The sequence below is a fragment of the Antechinus flavipes genome, chromosome 1 (genome assembly GCF_016432865.1).
Source record: "Antechinus flavipes isolate AdamAnt ecotype Samford, QLD, Australia chromosome 1, AdamAnt_v2, whole genome shotgun sequence".
NCBI classification, from domain to species: domain Eukaryota; kingdom Metazoa; phylum Chordata; class Mammalia; order Dasyuromorphia; family Dasyuridae; genus Antechinus; species Antechinus flavipes.
Genome location: NC_067398.1, coordinates 246,306,711 through 246,323,951, shown reverse-complemented (window position 1 = coordinate 246,323,951; position 17,241 = coordinate 246,306,711). Strand labels below are relative to the sequence as shown.

Genomic DNA, 17,241 nt, shown 5'->3' with positions numbered 1-17,241 from the left:
GATGGAATCTATTTATAAAATAGAATCTATTTGGTCCTCTTGATTTCCACACCAAACTAACTGTTATATAACTGGCCTTTACTCTATCTTGAAAATTGTACAATGCCTGGCACATAGTAGACATTTAATAAGTTGCTCAATGGATTGACTAATTCCAGACAGGAAGAACAAACAGCAAGAGCAAAGGAATAGAGATGGGAAGGTATAGGGTGAGTTTGGAATAGGTATGAACAGAGAATTGTCCAACATTCATGCCCCCGTTCCTCTTGCAGGATCTCCAGATCCAAATGGATGAAGATGCTCGGCAGCATGAGGAACTTCGGGAACAGTATAATCTTCAGGAACGCCGCCTTAGCCTCTTGCAGACAGAACTGGAAGAAGTTCGGTCTAGCCTGGAAGGCAGCGAGCGATCTAGAAAAATGCTAGAGCAGGAGGTGGTTGAGATCACTGAAAGACACAATGAAGTCAACATTCAGGTTAGCAAATGTATCTTTGCCTCTGTCTGGTCCAACTTACACAGGGATGGTGGGACTCTGATAATCTTCCAAATCCAAGGGTTTTTACTGAAAGCCGAGTATTTATCAAATAGTCTTATATCTTGCTTAGACTACTCTTAGTTCAGATGTTGCTCTAAAAAATCTAGGAGTTTAAAACAAAACAACCCTCAAACTTCCTCCTCATATAGGATTATAAATTAGAGGGCATCTAAACCAAGTCTCTTAATTTTACATATGAGGAAACTAAGACCAAGAGACATTCAGAGCCTTGCTCATGAGTACCTAAGTAGTGAGGTATAAAATTGGGATCTGAATTCAAGTTGTCAGAGGCAAATTCAACACTCACTTTTACTCCATTATGTTGCTTCACTCAGTCTCCAAAAAACAACCCTCTCTATTTCTCCAGTCTTCTTAAATTTTACTGCCCCCTGTGTATCTTACAATCTAGCCATACTGGCCTTGCTATTCCTCAGATGGGACATTCCATCTTCCAATGCAGTTCCTTTGGACTGGCTGTCCTCCAAAAGTGGACATCCCTGCCCTCTGAATTCTTTGACATCCTTCAGCAGTCAGCTCAAATCCCACTTTCTGCTTGAGGTCATTTTCAGTCCCTCCCTCCCTCTTGCTCTCCCAGGCTTTCCCTCTGAGGTTGTTGTTGTTTTAAAGTCATTTCAACCATTTCTGACTCTTTCTGAGTCCATTTGAGATTTTCTTGGGAAAAAAAAAATGCTGGAGTGGTTTGTCATTTCTCCCTCCAGCTCATTTTACAGATAAGGAAACTAAAGCAAACAGGGTTAAAGTGACTTGTCCAGAGTCATACATTTAGTAAGTATCTGAGGCCAGATATGAATTCAAGAAGATGAATCTTCCTGACCCCACAACCAACACTCTACCCATTTCACCACCTAGCTGCCCTCAGAGATGACCTTCCATTTATTCTGCATATATTTTATTTATGCAGTTATTTACATGTTCTCTCCATCCCCATTAGAATGTAAGCTCTTTCACAACATAGTATTTTTCCCTTTGTTGTTGTTTGCTTGCTTGTTTTTTTCTCTCATTTTTTTTCATTTTTGATCTGATTTGTCTTGTACAGCATGATAGATGTGGAAATATGATTAGAAGAATTGCACACATTTAACCGATACTGGATTATTTTCTATCTAGGGGAGGGGGGGAAAGAAGGGAAAAATATGGAACACAAAGTTTTGCAAGGGTGAATGTTGAAAATTATCTGCATGTAGTTTGAAAAATAAAAAGCTATCATAAAAAAAAAAGAATGTAAGCTCCTTGAGATCAGGGGCCGTGTTTTCTCCTCTCTTTGTACCTTCTGATCTGAGCACAGTGCCTGGCACATAATAAATATTTCATAAATGTTGAATGCTAACTAATCAAGTTTCAAGTGGCTGCCCATTGGACAACACTAGAGAAGACTCAAAAGTATCCAAAATAGCCCTCTATCTATGTTAAGCCAGATTTGTCTCCTCTCCTATCCTCTAGAGTGAAAAATAGAAGGGTCCTCTAGGATTCGATGTCAATACTGTCTTTTCTCTTTTAGAACCAAAGTCTGCTGGTAGTCAAGCGTAAACTGGAATCAGATATCCAGCGCATCTCCAACGAACACGAGGAGCTCATCAGTGAATTCCGTACGGCCGATGAAAGAGCCAAGAAAGCTATGACTGATGTAAGTCCTTTCCCCCTTCCTTTTGCCACTGACAGGGATACTTGGGTCCTCTTGCTTGTACTTGTGAGATCCTTACAGATGGAAAAGACTTTAGAGATTGACTTATCCTGCCCTCTCATTTTGCAATTGAGGAAGATGAAGCCCAAAGGAGTTAAATGATTTGTGCATGGTCATACAGTTGGCGACAGAAATGGAATTTGAAAGCAGGCTGGTCAGTTTACATCTGGCAGTCTTTCACCAGTGCCACTTTGTCTGCAAACGACAATTAAGTGAAGACAGGATAGGAACCGGGAACAAAGTCAGCTGGCCCAGTCCAGATAGGCAGTGCCAGATTGGATCTGATTTCAAAGTTTTTAATGTTACTTGCTGCCCAAACTACAATATAAGGCACATAGCATGTGGACTCAGTAGCAACATGAGATAGGACTTAACCTGATTAAAAACACCCACTTGTGAACAGCATCCATACATCATGATGACTGCATCAGGGAGAGTCCCTAAGACTAATATATACAGAGCATCAGAATTTCTCCATTTCCTATAACTTTCATCCTCTTCTCAATATTTGCTTCTTACCCCTTTGCTGAAGCAGTTGGGGTTAAGTAACTTGCCCAGAGTAACACAGCCAGGAAGTGTTAAGTGTCTGAGGCCAAATTTGAACTCAGGTCCTCCTGCCTTCAAGGCTAGTGCTCTGTCCACTACACTAACTAGCTGCCCCATGCTTCTTATCCCTTTGAGCAGATTCTCTCCACACCAAATAATATATTCTTCCTGTATTCATCCCTCCCCCCCAATAATGGCCAGTCTCTGCTTCTACCAAATCAATTGTACATTAGCATCCTTGGCACTCTTCAAGTACTCTATGGAAATGCTCTTGAGTCATCCTACACAATTGGAAATGCCATTCTAGCTAAGGATTGAGCACTTGGTCATTCAGTTCCTCAAGATCAATCATGTCCAAGTCTTTCAGCCTCTAAAGTCCAGAACAAATTGCCTCACTTTACTTTGTGCTATGTCCCTTTCTCTTCCCAAGGCTGCTCGCATGGCAGAAGAACTCCGTCAAGAGCAGGATCACTGCATGCATCTGGAGAAAATAAAAAAGAACCATGAGCTCACCATCAAGGACTTGCAAGCTAAGATGGAAGAAGCTGAACAACTGGCTCTAAAAGGTGGAAAGCGCACAATCATGAAACTGGAAGCCAAGGTAAGGAAAGTCCAAAGTCTGCCAAGCATTTCTCAGCACATCCAACTGTGACTTTACTAAGCTGCCTATAAAATGGAAAGGAGGGAAGGAAGGAAAGAGAGAGAAAGGAAAGGAGAGATGAAAGGAAAGAAGAAAAGAAGGATGGGAAGGAAAGGAGGAGGAGAAGAAAGGAGGGCAGGAAGAAAAGAAGGAAGGAAAGAAAGAAGGGGAAGGGGGAAGAGAAGAAGGAAGGAAAGAAAAAAAAGAAAGAAGGATGAAAGGAAAGAAGGAAAGAAAGGAGGGAGGGAAGGAAGGAATTAATTTGGCTGGGGAAAGAATGCCTTTTGCCAAAAATGTGTTCTGAGTTTGGAAATGAAATGAAAATTGCAGGTGTTAAAGAAAGTGACATTGAGGAGTCAGGTTTAATTTCTTTCTTGAAAGGTTTTCTGTCTTTCTCCCTGTGCCCTAGAACAAGAAGCTATAAAATACCCTATTATCCATCCACCTAGAATGCTCTTAGCCCCATTATTGTATTTTTTTTCTACTAGGCTTGCATTTAGCTTCCAAATATCCTTTCTCTTCCTTATCATTCTTACTCCTATATGACCATAAGAATAACTTCTTAATCCCATCCCCCCTTCGGGCTTTGCAGTCTGAAAACTCCTCTCTCTCCCCCCTCCTTAACTGTCCCTTCTGTTTCTTTCTCTGTCTCTCTTATCTTCATTCTTCCCCACTCCATATCTCTCTGATTCTTTTTCTCTCTTTCTCTCCCCCTTCCTCTCTCTCTCTTTCTCTCTTGCTCTTTCCCTCACTTTCTCTTGCTCTCTCCATTTCTCTTTCTTCTCTGTCTCCCTTTCTCTTCTCTGTCTCTGTCTCTCTCCCTCTACATTTCACACACATAGTTACATATCTTGTGGGCACCTAGTTATGTACATGTTGCCTCCTCCACAAAAGTATGAGCAAGGGCAGTGTTTTTGCTTTTCCTTGCATCCCCAGACCTTAGCACAGTGTCTGGTACCCAATAAGTACTTAATAAATACTTGTTGAAATGCTTATTGTTACACCAACTTTTTCTCAAGGCCACTGTATTGTTGAGATTCCCCTTCTATAACTGCATCCTAAAAAATATTGTTATGGTTTACTGAGATGCATTTTTCTCCCCCTTCAACCTTCTCCCTATGCCTCAGATTAAGGAACTGGAAACTGAACTAGACTCAGAACAGAAACGCCACGTTGAGACGGTCAAAATCCTGCGTAAAAATGAACGCCGCCTCAAAGAGCTGGTCTTCCAGACAGATGAAGATCATAAGACCAACCAGCGCATGCAAGAGCTGGTGGAGAAGCTTCAGAACAAACTGAAGGTCTACAAGAGACAAATTGACGAGGCGGTAAGTGTCCTGGGAGTCCTCCCCTTGTCTTCCCTTCTCACGCCCTTTCCCACTGAACAGCCTCTCAAAAGGAGGAAGCCAAAGTGTGGTCCCAACTCTTGTGTTACCCTAGTCTCGTGATGGAAGGAAAGCATTCAACCAGAAGACTATTTCTGGAACCATTGTTATAACTGGCTCTGCAACTCTAAGGGGCGGTTATGTGGTGGGAAATGCTAACAGACAGCACACATTGTACCCTTAGAGATAAGAACATGTTAAAAAACAAGAATCACCCCTTAAGAATTCCTCGTATTAACTAAGCCATGGAATGGTTTCAAATTCAGGGAATATTTTTGCTCCCTTTAACTTGATGTCAGGACATTCATGACCTCCTTGGCTCCCTCTGCCTACCTAAACTCACATACAACACACACACACACACACACACACACACACACACACACACACACACTACAGAAGATTTATCCACAGCTTGCCATCACACTGAAGTCTACCAGTCATCAACTGGCCTTGTAAAAAATTTGAAATCAGACCTCCTGGGAATGAAGTTTTTTTTCCATCCTGTTACAAGTGCCAAAATAATTTCTAAACTAAAATTACATTGGGGAGTTTTACAGTAGAACTATAAGACTGGTTCTGTTTCTCAATCTTCCTCTGTAGGAAGAACAGGCCAACCAGACTTTGGCCAGGTACCGGAAGACTGTGCATGAGCTGGATGATGCTGAGGAAAGGGCAGGGATGGCCGAGACAGCCCTGAACAAGCTCCGTACTCGACACCGTGTAGCTGGCAAAGGAATCACATCAGTGGAGATAATCCAAGTGTCTAAGACTGGTTCCTCAAAAACGCTTTCTGAGGAATGAGATCCATCCGTGCTGGACATCTAGAGCTGGTAGGTCCTGGTCTACCTACCTTGCACTTCAAGCAGAGATAACGGAATAGGATGGGGATGTTTGCCCTTTGTAAAGGGGAAGAAGTTATTGCATTCTCCTCCTCTTTGCTGTTCCCCATGGCATCTTGCACTCTACTTGTCCCATACTAAGCATTCAATAAATGCTGAGAGATTATTTTAGGTTTTTTACCTCAAAAATCAGGGAAGTTTGTAAATAAAGTATTTATTAAGTTCTTACTATGTGCCAGGTACTATTCTAAGCAGGATATAAATATTAAAAAGACCCAAGACAGTCCTTATGCTTAAAGAACTTACATTCTAATAGGGGAAGATAAAACATAAAGGGACCTGGAAAGAGGGGATCAGGCAGTGGAGGGGAGAGCAATCTAGAGCCAAAGAGTCAAACTTGAGGCCCCAATGACTGCAAGGGGCCCACAAAACTCTCACATGTAGCCTGAACCAGATTAGAATGGAAATGGAAAATGATCATGTTGAAATTATTGATGATATATACAAAAATATATTTTATTGTAATTATAACATTTAAATAAATATTAAATACATTTAAATGAAACACATATGTAATGTTAATTTGTGGTTTTCTAAGTCAACCTGGACAGCTAGATGGTGCAGCAGATAGAGTACTGAGCCTGGAGTCAGGAAGAATTGAATTCAATCTGCCCTCAGGTACCTATTAGCTGTATAACACTGGACATGTCACTTAACCTTATCTGCAAGGGGCAGCTAGTTGATATGGTAGATAGAGCACCAGCCCTGAAGTCAGGAGGACCTGAGTTCAAATATGATCTCAGACACTTAACACTTCCTAGCTGTGTGACCTTGGGCAAGTCACTTAACCCCAATTGCCTCAGCAAAAACAAAAAAACAAACCTTATTTGCTTTAGTTTCCTCATCTGTAAAATGAGCCGGAGAAGGAAATGGCAAACAATTCAGTATCAGGTTAATAGAATTGAAATCAATGTATGATAGTCTCTTTTTGGAATAATCCTGGAAAGAAATTTTCTAAATTGAAATTTGACCTGTCATAACTTAGTCATGCAGATATCATGTAACACTTACAGTAGAACTGACAAGATTCACTTTAGGCAATCGTGATTTCATTTCCTTTTATCTACTTTTTGCAGGGACTATCTATTACAGTAACCTCCTAATGGCCTACCTTCCTCTAATCTCTTCCCCTCTCCAATCTATCTCATACAACACTGTCAGATTGTTGTTTGTTATTCAGTTGTTTTCAGGTTTTTTTGTAACCCAAACCCTATTTGGGATTTTCTTGGCAAAGATACTGGAGCAGTTTGCCATTTACAGTTGAGGAAACTGAGGCAAATGGGGTTAAGTGATTTGCCCAGGGTAACACAGCCAGTAAGTGTCTAAGACTAGATTTAAATTCAAGTACTCCTGACTTCAAAGTTGGTGTTCTCTCCACTATACCATCTAGCTGTCCCTCTGAATGGGCAATTCCATAAAAAAATCTATTCCTTGTTTTTGCTTTTTATTTTCTCACCTGACTTGTGATTACATCAATGGAGGGAGCTCTACCAATTCCTTCTACCAATGCAGGTTGGCACTATGATTACTATCTGTATAACCTATTGCTTTGTCCAAAAAAAAAAAGAAAAAGAATTGCCCATTCATTTTTTACCCAGTCCCCACGATGGGCAAGAGAACTAAAAAGACAGTTGGCTGAGGCTAAGCATACGATCTGAATACATAGAGCAGAACAAAAATGAAATTTCCCACTTTTCATGTGGGAACATTGAATAACTTAGCATCAGTAGTGGTATAAGCCAAATAATTATTCAACAATCAATCAACAAACATCTATTAAGTACCTACTATAACCCAGGTACTGTGTCAGATGCTGGGGATAAAATTATAGAGAATGAAACAATCCCTTCTCAAAAAGAACTTACATTCAAATGGGAAGGGGTATGTGTGTGTGTGTGTGTGTGTGTGTGTGTGGTGTGTGTGTGTGTGTACACAAGCATATTTTGGAGATATGAAGGTTGGGTCACACAAATTTTTTGATTTCCCAGTGCATATAAAACCTATGTTTATAAAACCTCTACTATTGCCTCTTAAGTAGGCAATAATTTTATGTTTTAAAAAAACAATTTATTTCTAAAAATGCTAACCATCACCTTCAATGAATCAATCTTTTTTGCACCTGGAGGAGCTTGCCTCAATATTGACGGCTGCTGACTGATCAGGTTGGTGGTTACTGAAGGTTGGGATGCCTGTGGCAATTTCTTAAAATAAGACAAAAATAAAGTTTGCCATTACTGATTGACTTCCTTTCATAAAAAATTTCTCTGTGGCATGCAGTACTGTTTGATAACATTTTATTCTTAATAGAACCTCTTTCAAAATTAGTCAGTCCTCTCAAATCCTGCTGATGCTTTATCAACTAAGTTTATGTAATATTCTTCAATTTTGCTGTTTCTCAGGGAAGAGGGAGGCCTGAGGAGAGGGAGAGAGATGGAGAGCAGGCAGTGGGTGGCAGAGTCAGAACACATACAATATTTATCAATTAACTTTGCCATCTTTTATGGGCATGATTCTTGATACTCCAAAACAATGACAATAATAACATTCCTTATCACTGATCATAGATCACTATAACAAAAATAACAATATGAAAAAGTATGAAATATTGTGAGAATTACCAAAATGTGACAGAGAGAAATATGAGGTAAGCACAAAACTGGCACCAATAGAGTTGCTCCATGGAGGATTGCCATAAATCTTCAATTAATAACAACAACAAAAATCCACAATCACATTTGTGACACACAAAGCAAAGCACAATAAAATGAGGTGTGCTTGTACACATGCACACACATATGTATACATATATACATATATATGTGATATATAAATTTATGTATCTATTATATATATACACACAGCATATATATCATTTTTATATATATTTGTCCACTGACAAAATTTAGTTTATAAGGGCTAAGTTAGATGGAAGAATGCTGTGCTCACAATGATAGATTTTTTTTCTTTTTTAAACATAAACATTCATTTGAAATCCATTGGTGGAACATAATCCAATGCAGTTTCTTTTCCTGGTACAGAAAAGTAGTACACCAACTGCAAATGAGCAGCATGATTTACACCTACAGGTTCCCCCACAGGCACATTATCTGTGTTTACTTTAATCCCAGAGGGCCGCACTTTCACACTTGGGCAGGCTCCTGGGACAGCTCCCTATCCAACTCCCAGAAATTTCAGAACAAACAGGTCCCACCCACACTTACAATAAAGGTGTCACCATGCTACAGTAATGGCATTCACAATTTTTAGGCAAGGGTGTGACAAGGTGTGACTATAAGGCAGCCATTAAGAGGAAGGTGGCTGTGGAAAAACCTGTCTGGGGAGATTGCCATTTTGAGGATCTGGGTAGTAGAAATGGTAGAGAAGAGAGAAATTACAATCCATTTGCATTTTCTCATGCTCCCTTTTCTCATTTCAGGGTGACACAGAGATCAACAGCAGCCCATTATATGGAAGAAATAACGAAAAAAAGAAAACTGGGTCTATTGAGAAGATGGATATTATGCAAAGAAAAGGCAGAATAAGATAGGAACTGAAAAATAAAGATAGCTATGAATAAATGAACGAAGAGGTTTAAACATCCAGACTTGGCAAGGTCTATAATCAAAGTTCCTTTCTGAGACCCTGTATCACATAAAAACAATGGGCCTGTTTTTCAGTGAGATCTTTTTACATGCTCATGTCAAGGACGGAACATGTAATATATTTGTGTGAGCCGGCTGATTTCTCTCTGTAAATACTTTCTCATTTGGACAATCTTGATGCTTAGTCCTAATGAGTTTAAATAAAAATATCAACAAAAAGTTTCATGGATATTCTTTTGTTTTTCACTAAATAGTTTGGTTTCTTTCCTTTAAAAAAAAATCTCTCTAATTCTAAAAGGGATTTATAAACAAATGAAGAACAAAAAGAAAAAAATTTATCAAATTTTAGAGAAATTTTACATGTGGTTAATATACAATAATAGATCTCTGTCATCTCACAAGCTTTGCTTCTATCATAAATGATTTTAAAATAATGTAAGATAGAAAAAACTTTGTATCCAATTAGTATACCCAATTCATAAGCTAAAGGGCTAAGAAATATTCCCCAAACTGACAGAGGCATTCAATTTTGTGTTCTTTTAAGAGCACTTATTAAATGCCTACAAATTGCCAGTTGATAGGAAACTGGTCTCAAAGTTAGGGAGACCTGAATTTGAGTTCTTATTTTGCCGTAGACTAGCTGGGCAAATCATTTAATATTTCTTAATGTTTTCTGCAACTCTCTGAGGTTCTAAATTGCAAAGAAAATATTTGGTCTGCACTGATAGAGAACATTTTCCCTTCTGGAAGTTGTTTTTACCAATGACATTACAAGATCCTATCTCTTTCTTTCTCTCTTCCTCCAAGGAGGAAGAATGTTTAGTAGAACTAGAACTCATCTACATTATGAACATTGAAAATGGAATTTTCCCTTCGGATTCTTTGGGAACTTCTGAACCCCATACTCTACTGGGGCCACTTTTAGCTTTGTACATATATGAGTCTATTGCCCTCTACTGGTCGGGGACCCACAAAGATATTATTGGAGATAAAGTAAACTAAAGATGCAAGAACTCTCAGGAAGGCATATTAGTATAATCTAATAAGTGAAATTGGGTCTTTTATTTTAAAAAAATTCCCCCAAGAAATTTGTAGCAGTTCCCTCCAGAAAAGAGACTTTGGTGGCACCAACCTGGCAAGTTTACAAAATTCAATTTTTTCTTCATCAGTAACTATTAATGTTTGCAACTCACTTTACACTCATTTCATTTTTGGTCCTCACAAAAACCCTGTGAGGTAGGTGCTATTATTATTCCAATTTAATAGATGGGAAACTGAAGCAGATATTATATGACTTGTCCAAAGTCATACAAGTTACTAAGTGTCTGAGACAGAATTTGAACACAAATTTTATCAAATCTAAATCTGGCCCTCTATTACCATGGCACCTTGCTGTCCCATAAATATACTAAGGACTTACTAGATACCACACTAAGTAGTAGAAATACAAAGACAGGAAATAAAAAGAAAACAATTCCTGTCCTTAAGGAACTTAGATTCTACTGAATTTACTGGAGAATACATCTAAATAAAGACATTATATACAGAGGCATATATCGTCATAATTTCAGAAAGGAAAGCAAGCCACTTTGTAAAGAAGGATCTTTATAAAGTTCTTTTTCACTTCTGGCTTCTTTGATTCCCTTATGCACTTCAAAACTTGAGGTCCAGCTCATCCATTAGGTCTTTCTTGATGCTTCCCATCAACAATTATTTCCCAACATCCTTAGAAATGATTTATTTTGTATATATTTCTTATTTTTCTGGGTACATATGGTTTGCTCAGTAGAATATAAGTTTCTTGATGACTGACTCTCTCTCATTTTTTTGTTTCCAAGTCCAGAACCTAGCCCAGTGCCTGCTTGCTCTGCATTGCATGAAGGGCTTAAATTTCACAATTTTTCCTGAAAGTAAACTTCATTGCAACATGCAGTCCATAGTGTAGGCCTTTGAACTTATCTAGGAAGATGAGGTAGATATTATTGATCTACCATTAGTAGTGTCTTATTTTTCTGGGAAACCAAAGGTATGGAGAAGGGTTACACATTTTCTCACCTGCTTCACATTTTAGCTAAAGGTATACAGCAGAATGCCTAGATGGTTGGAAGTGAAAACTATAGCTATTGAAAAAGTGTTAGTAATTAGCATAAGTTGGAAATCAAGGATGTAGCTTGAGCACCCTATTCAACTAAAGAGATCCTTTGCTACCTAGCCTTAATCCCTGAATGTGTACCATCTCAGTCAAACCTACTAAAGTCTTTAGCTTTAAAAGACCAGCGTCTCCCATTGCATCCAGTGCCATCTCCAGTCATCCTGATTTAGAACTTGCCACTGAATGGCTCTGGAGGGAAAAGTGAGGCAGATGACTTTGCACAGCCCTCCCTTACTCAAATCCAATTCACTTGCATGTCACGGCATCATCTCCCTAATGTCGTGATCCTCTTTGACAATGAAGGACAAACAACAATCACAATTAGACCCCAAACTAGTAGTACAGTGTTAATTCCAGGAAAATGCATGTTTTTTCAGGGATAGGATTGCTTTTGTTTTGCTCTTTAGCTCAGTTCTTGGTACATAAGATATGCATTTAATCTGTGATTTCACAAGAATAAAGAATACCTGGATAAGGAAACTCTCTTTGCTGATTCAGGTCATCATTTTTGCTGCAACTTATACTCTTAAAGAGACCTGCCTAGAGTAGTGAGAGGTTAAATGAGTTGCTTAGAATAATTGAGCCAATATGTCTCAGGGATGGACAGGATTTTCTTTTTATAAGACTAGATCTCTTTCCTTTATATCATGCTGCTTCTCTGCTTGGCACATAGTAGGTGCCTTATAAATGTTTGTTGAATGAAAGATTATATAATAGTAGTCTTAATACTTTGATTGATTAGCCATAATAGTTTAGGACATGTTTCTCAGCCTCCTTGGCTTACAAATGATATTGAATTTGAGATGTTATGAAATCTATGGTTCCCTTTTTCTTTTCCTAGCACAAAGCCCTGTTGATTGCTATGTAGAAATCATATTTGTAAATTAAATCAGGCATGGAGGCATTTTTTATGCCACTTAGATTTTATGTTGCCTAGGGAATGTGTGCCAGGAGTGATGAAGGGTATGCTGATGGGGCATATAAGACCACATCCAGCCTTCCTAGGGACATAATCATTTAAGATTCTAATTTACTATTATCCTGAATGATGAAGGATAAACCTGAGACCACAAAGAGCAACTTATCTTTAGAGTATTTGCTAACTATAGTTCTTACCTTTCCTTCAGAGCCTGCTTCCTAAACAGAGTCCTGCTAAGATCTTCTTTTGTGGACATGAAATTGGTAGGAGAAGTACAAGTTTATTTCCATTAAGTACAAAGTAAGCATTAAAATGAATATGTCAACCTAAATTAGGCCCTATCTTCAAACAATATCAAAGTTCTTCACCTCAAGATGAAAAAAGCCCTAGTAGATAGCCTCTTGCATGTTTTTAGAATTAAAAAATAAGTCATGGATAGCATGAAAGGGGCACCCTTTAAAGTGCTTGACACATAGTAAACACTTAATAAATGCTTTTTTCCCTATTCCATCATTCACCCAACTACCATCTTCAGAGTAAGAAGGCAAATGACATTTTTTACCTGCCACCTGTAATATGCTTGCATCTCTCCAAATACAAAGTTGACATATGGTACTTATGAGAATTTGGTGTGCTTTTTATATGCTATATTTGCTTCTAAATGAGAATTCAGGATTTTGAGAGATAAAAGGACTACCTGAGAAGTATATTTATACCATGATGACTTCCAGACAAAAATACAATTTCAGTTCAATTCAACTGAGCATCATTAAACACTTACTATATGCCAGGTAGACTAGAGAAACAGAATCTAAAAAATTTCTGCTCTCATCTCATCCCATATTCTACCAGAAGAAACAATACATATAAAGCTAAGTAAATGCAAAGTAAGTAGGGATTGAGGGAGAATACCAATGCATTATGTAGGAAGTGGCCCTTGAGTTGAGCCTTGAAGAAAGCTAATGGATAGAAATGAAGAGGGCCTGTCACTGACTAGTGTCATTCCTATTCAAGAAATAAGCATGCATCTAGTAGCCTCTAAGAGTGTATTTTATTGGAATTCTCAAAAAAAAAAACCCTCAAAACAAAACAAAAACAAACTACAATATTTCAATTCATCTCTAATTCAATCCTTTCCATCCGAATCTAAGACTTCTTTGGACTGAATTTGCGATTTTATACAGCTCTTCTGAAATGTAATTTTAGCAACTGAGTTTCAAAGAAATAACATCAAAGTTCTCACTAGAAGATGAGATAATCCCTGATAGACAGCCTCTCAATAACCTGTCATTATAAGAGTTACTGTTCATTTCAGACCCAAATTTGCCTCCAACCCACACAGACCTCAGGGTTTCAAGCCCTTTCATCCTTGCAGATCAAGGCATCTGCCAAACTGATTCATGATCCTGAGGTTAGAGAAAATATTATTTGTGCCACCAAATGAATTTAAAAGAAAGGGAAAGAGCCATTTTCCCCATCAGGCAGACCCATTTAGTTTGACCTTATCGTTCTTACAGCAAGCATTAATAGAAGCTCCAGAGGGAAATGGGAAATTGCTGATGCACTGAATTGCACAAAATTCTGTCTATATAGAATCTTTTGTCCTGAGCTTCATCTGGCAATAACCTTATGCTCCAAATTATAAGAATTATCATTGCTTATTAACATGTACTAATCTATTACTTTTAGTCGTGAACAGAGGCCCTGTCTTAGAGTCAGAAAAATTTGAGTCCAGGAATTGCATCTGACCTATGTTAACTATGTGATCATAGGCAAGTGACTTAAAGAGTTACTTCTTCAAACACTTCTCTAAAATGTGCCCACGAAGATGAAATCATGCGTCTGGACAGAAACTATATATTTTGAGATTTTAATCCTTTTTATTTCAAGAGTATATGGTACCTTTGAAAATATCAGTCTGTTCATTCTTACATTTGAAGTAGGTAAACATTCACTGGTTCATTTTGAGAATGATTCTGAGAGATACTGAAATTAAATAATTGATGATACAAATAAAATCATTTAACATAATAATAATAATTAATAATAGATTTTACTTATATGGCATCTACTCTGTGCCCAGCACTGTGCTAGATGCTTTACAATTATTATTTTGTTTAATCCTTATAACAATCTTGAAAAATAATTGTTATTTTGCAATTGAGGAAACTGACTTGATCAGGGTCACACAGCTAGTGAGTGTCTGAGACTAAATTTGAACTCAGCTCTTCCTGACTTTAGGACTAGCATGTTATTTAATGCAACACTTATAAATGAATATTTTCTTGGAAGATCTAGCAAGAACAAAGTATAAATATTTCCTCTAATACCTCAGCAGCATATAGGATTCTATGCCTGGGTCTCTGGGGACTTGCAGACTCAGCTTAGCTCAGTTCTCATACAATAGAGATGGGGAACAGATCATGAAAGGCCTGAAAAATCATTCGCATAATCAACCACAGGTGATGATGAGCTGAAAGCTTGGTAGTATAACCTCCCACTGCTTGACTTCTATAAGTTGATAATTTTGTTTGGTCCCCGAATGATGTTACAAATATCCAAATGCCCTTGGCAGAAAAAAGGTTTCCTAACCCTGTCATAGTATTGGCCCCTCCAAGTTCACATACCAAGAATACATCTCTATCAATGAGTCCTTCTCTCGGATACTGCTGAACCAGGGCCGCAAAATCACTCTTTGTTTCTTGGGACATCGGTGCTTCACTGTATCTAGAAACTGGACTCTGGGATATGATCTCCAGACCCTTTGAACTCCCAAGGTCAGAGATTCCAATCTACTACACTTTAAAAGGAAGAGAATAAAGGCTGAGACCAGACAGAAGTCTGTTTCTTTGGAACAGGTGGTCTCAGAAGGGATAAGGCCCTACAAACCTTTATCTTTGCTATATTTCTTTCATCAATTGTTGTGGCCAGCAAAAAGGATAGAAGCAAGAGATATATGGTGGAAACTGGCAAGGACTCTATGAGTCTCTCCACAACCAATCACTACATGGTGAGCACCCTGGAACCCACTGTAGATTGAAACTCCATTTCTCTCTGGGCTCTACTTCTATTTCTCTAGAATTCTTTCTCCACTATAACCCAACCATTTTATTATCCTGGAAGATCATGCCAGCCCTGCAGTCCCTTTCTCTGATTGGTCAGTTCCTCCTGGAAACTCCATTTTAAGGAAAGTTCCCAGGTCAATCATGTTCATCCTTCATTCCTCTCTAGGCATCACTTCTGACTGGACTTCTTTCACTCCCATGCTCCCAAATTGGTGCCTTTCCAGCTTACCTTTAGCTTCCTTTTATGAGCTTAAAGTCAGAGAAATCTGGGTCCAAGTCATCCCCAGCCAGTTCTCTAAAATGTGCCCACAAAGATGGAATTATCTTATAAACTCCTTTTAGACTACAGCTGTCTTTTTCTTACCTTATATTTCTATTTCCATAACTCTGAACAATATTAGGCATACAATACTTACTTTTTAAAAAAATAACTTTTTATTGATAGAACTCATGCCAGGGTAATTTTTTACAACATTATCCCTTGCATTCATGTCTGTTCCGATTTTCCCCTACCTCCCTCCACCCCCTCCCCCAGATGGCAAGCAGTCCTTTACATGTTGAATAAGTTACAGTATATCCTGGAAACAATATACGTGTGCAGAACTGAACAGTTTTCTTGTTGCACAGGGAGAATTGAATTCAGAAGGTATAAATAATCCGGGAAGAAAAACAAAAAGGCAAGCAGTTTATATTCATCTCCCAGTGTTCTTTCTTTGGGTGTAGCTGCTTCTGCCCATCTTTGATCAATTGAAACTGAATCAGCACTCTTTATCAAAGAGATCCACTTCCATCAGAATACATCCTCAAACATTATCATTGTTGAGGTATATAATGATCTCCTGGTTCTGCTAATTTCACTTAGCATCAGTTCATGTAAGTCTCGCCAGTCCTCTCTGTATTCATCCTGCTGGTCATTCCTTACAGAACAATAATATTCCATAACGTTCATATACCACAATTTACTCAACCATTCTCCAATTGATGGGCATCCATTCATTTTCCAGCTTCTAGCCACTACAAACAGGGCTGCCACAAACATTTTGGCACATACAGGTCCCTTTCCCCTCTTTAGTATCTCTTTGGGATATAAGCCCAGTAGTAACACTGCTGGATCAAAGGATATGCACAGTTTGATAACTTTTTGAGCATAGTTCCAAATTGCTCTCCAGAATGGCTGGATGTGTTCACAATTCCACCAACAATGTATCAGTGTCCCTGTTTTCCCACATCCCTCCAACATTCCACATTATCTTTCCCTGTCACTCTAGCCAATCTGACAGGTGTGTAGTGGTATCTCAGAGTTGTCTTAATTTGCATTTCTCTGATTAATAATGATTTGGAGCATATTTTCATATGTCTATAAATAGTTTCAATTTCTTCATCTGAGAATTGTCTGTTCATATTCTTTGACCATTTATCAATTGGAGAATGGTTTGATTTCTTATAAATTAGAGTCAATTCTCTATATATCATACAATACTTACTTAACAAATGCTTGTTGAACCCTTTGATCCAGCTGTGTCACTACTGGACCAGTATCCCAAAGAGAACATAAAAGAGAGAAAAGGACCCACATGAGCAAAAATGTTTCTAGTAGCCCTTTTGGTAGTGGCAAGGAACTGAAAATTGAATGGACTTTCATCCGTTGGGGAATGGCTGAATAAGTTATGGTATATGAATAATGGAATATTATTGTTCTATAAGAAATGATCAGCAGGATGATTTCAGAAAATCCTGGAAAGACTTACATGAACTGATGCTGAGAGAAGTGAGCAGAACCAAGAGAACACTG

At 38.3% G+C, this 17,241-nt stretch overlaps 1 protein-coding gene across 1 annotated transcript in view; it reads left to right on the top strand.

Annotated features, from left to right (window-relative positions):
• Nucleotides 1-9,532, top strand: part of LOC127545133 (myosin-16) — a 97,835-nt gene extending 88,303 nt beyond the window's left edge. Inside the window, exons 39-44 of the mRNA XM_051972224.1 lie at nt 273-476; nt 2,056-2,181; nt 3,215-3,385; nt 4,552-4,752; nt 5,413-5,642; nt 9,148-9,532. Of these exons, the coding sequence (XP_051828184.1) occupies nt 273-476; nt 2,056-2,181; nt 3,215-3,385; nt 4,552-4,752; nt 5,413-5,613 (903 nt within the window). The 3' untranslated portion in view covers nt 5,614-5,642; nt 9,148-9,532. The remainder of the gene's footprint in view (nt 1-272; nt 477-2,055; nt 2,182-3,214; nt 3,386-4,551; nt 4,753-5,412; nt 5,643-9,147) is intronic.
• The last annotated feature ends 7,709 nt before the right edge of the window (nt 9,533-17,241 follow it).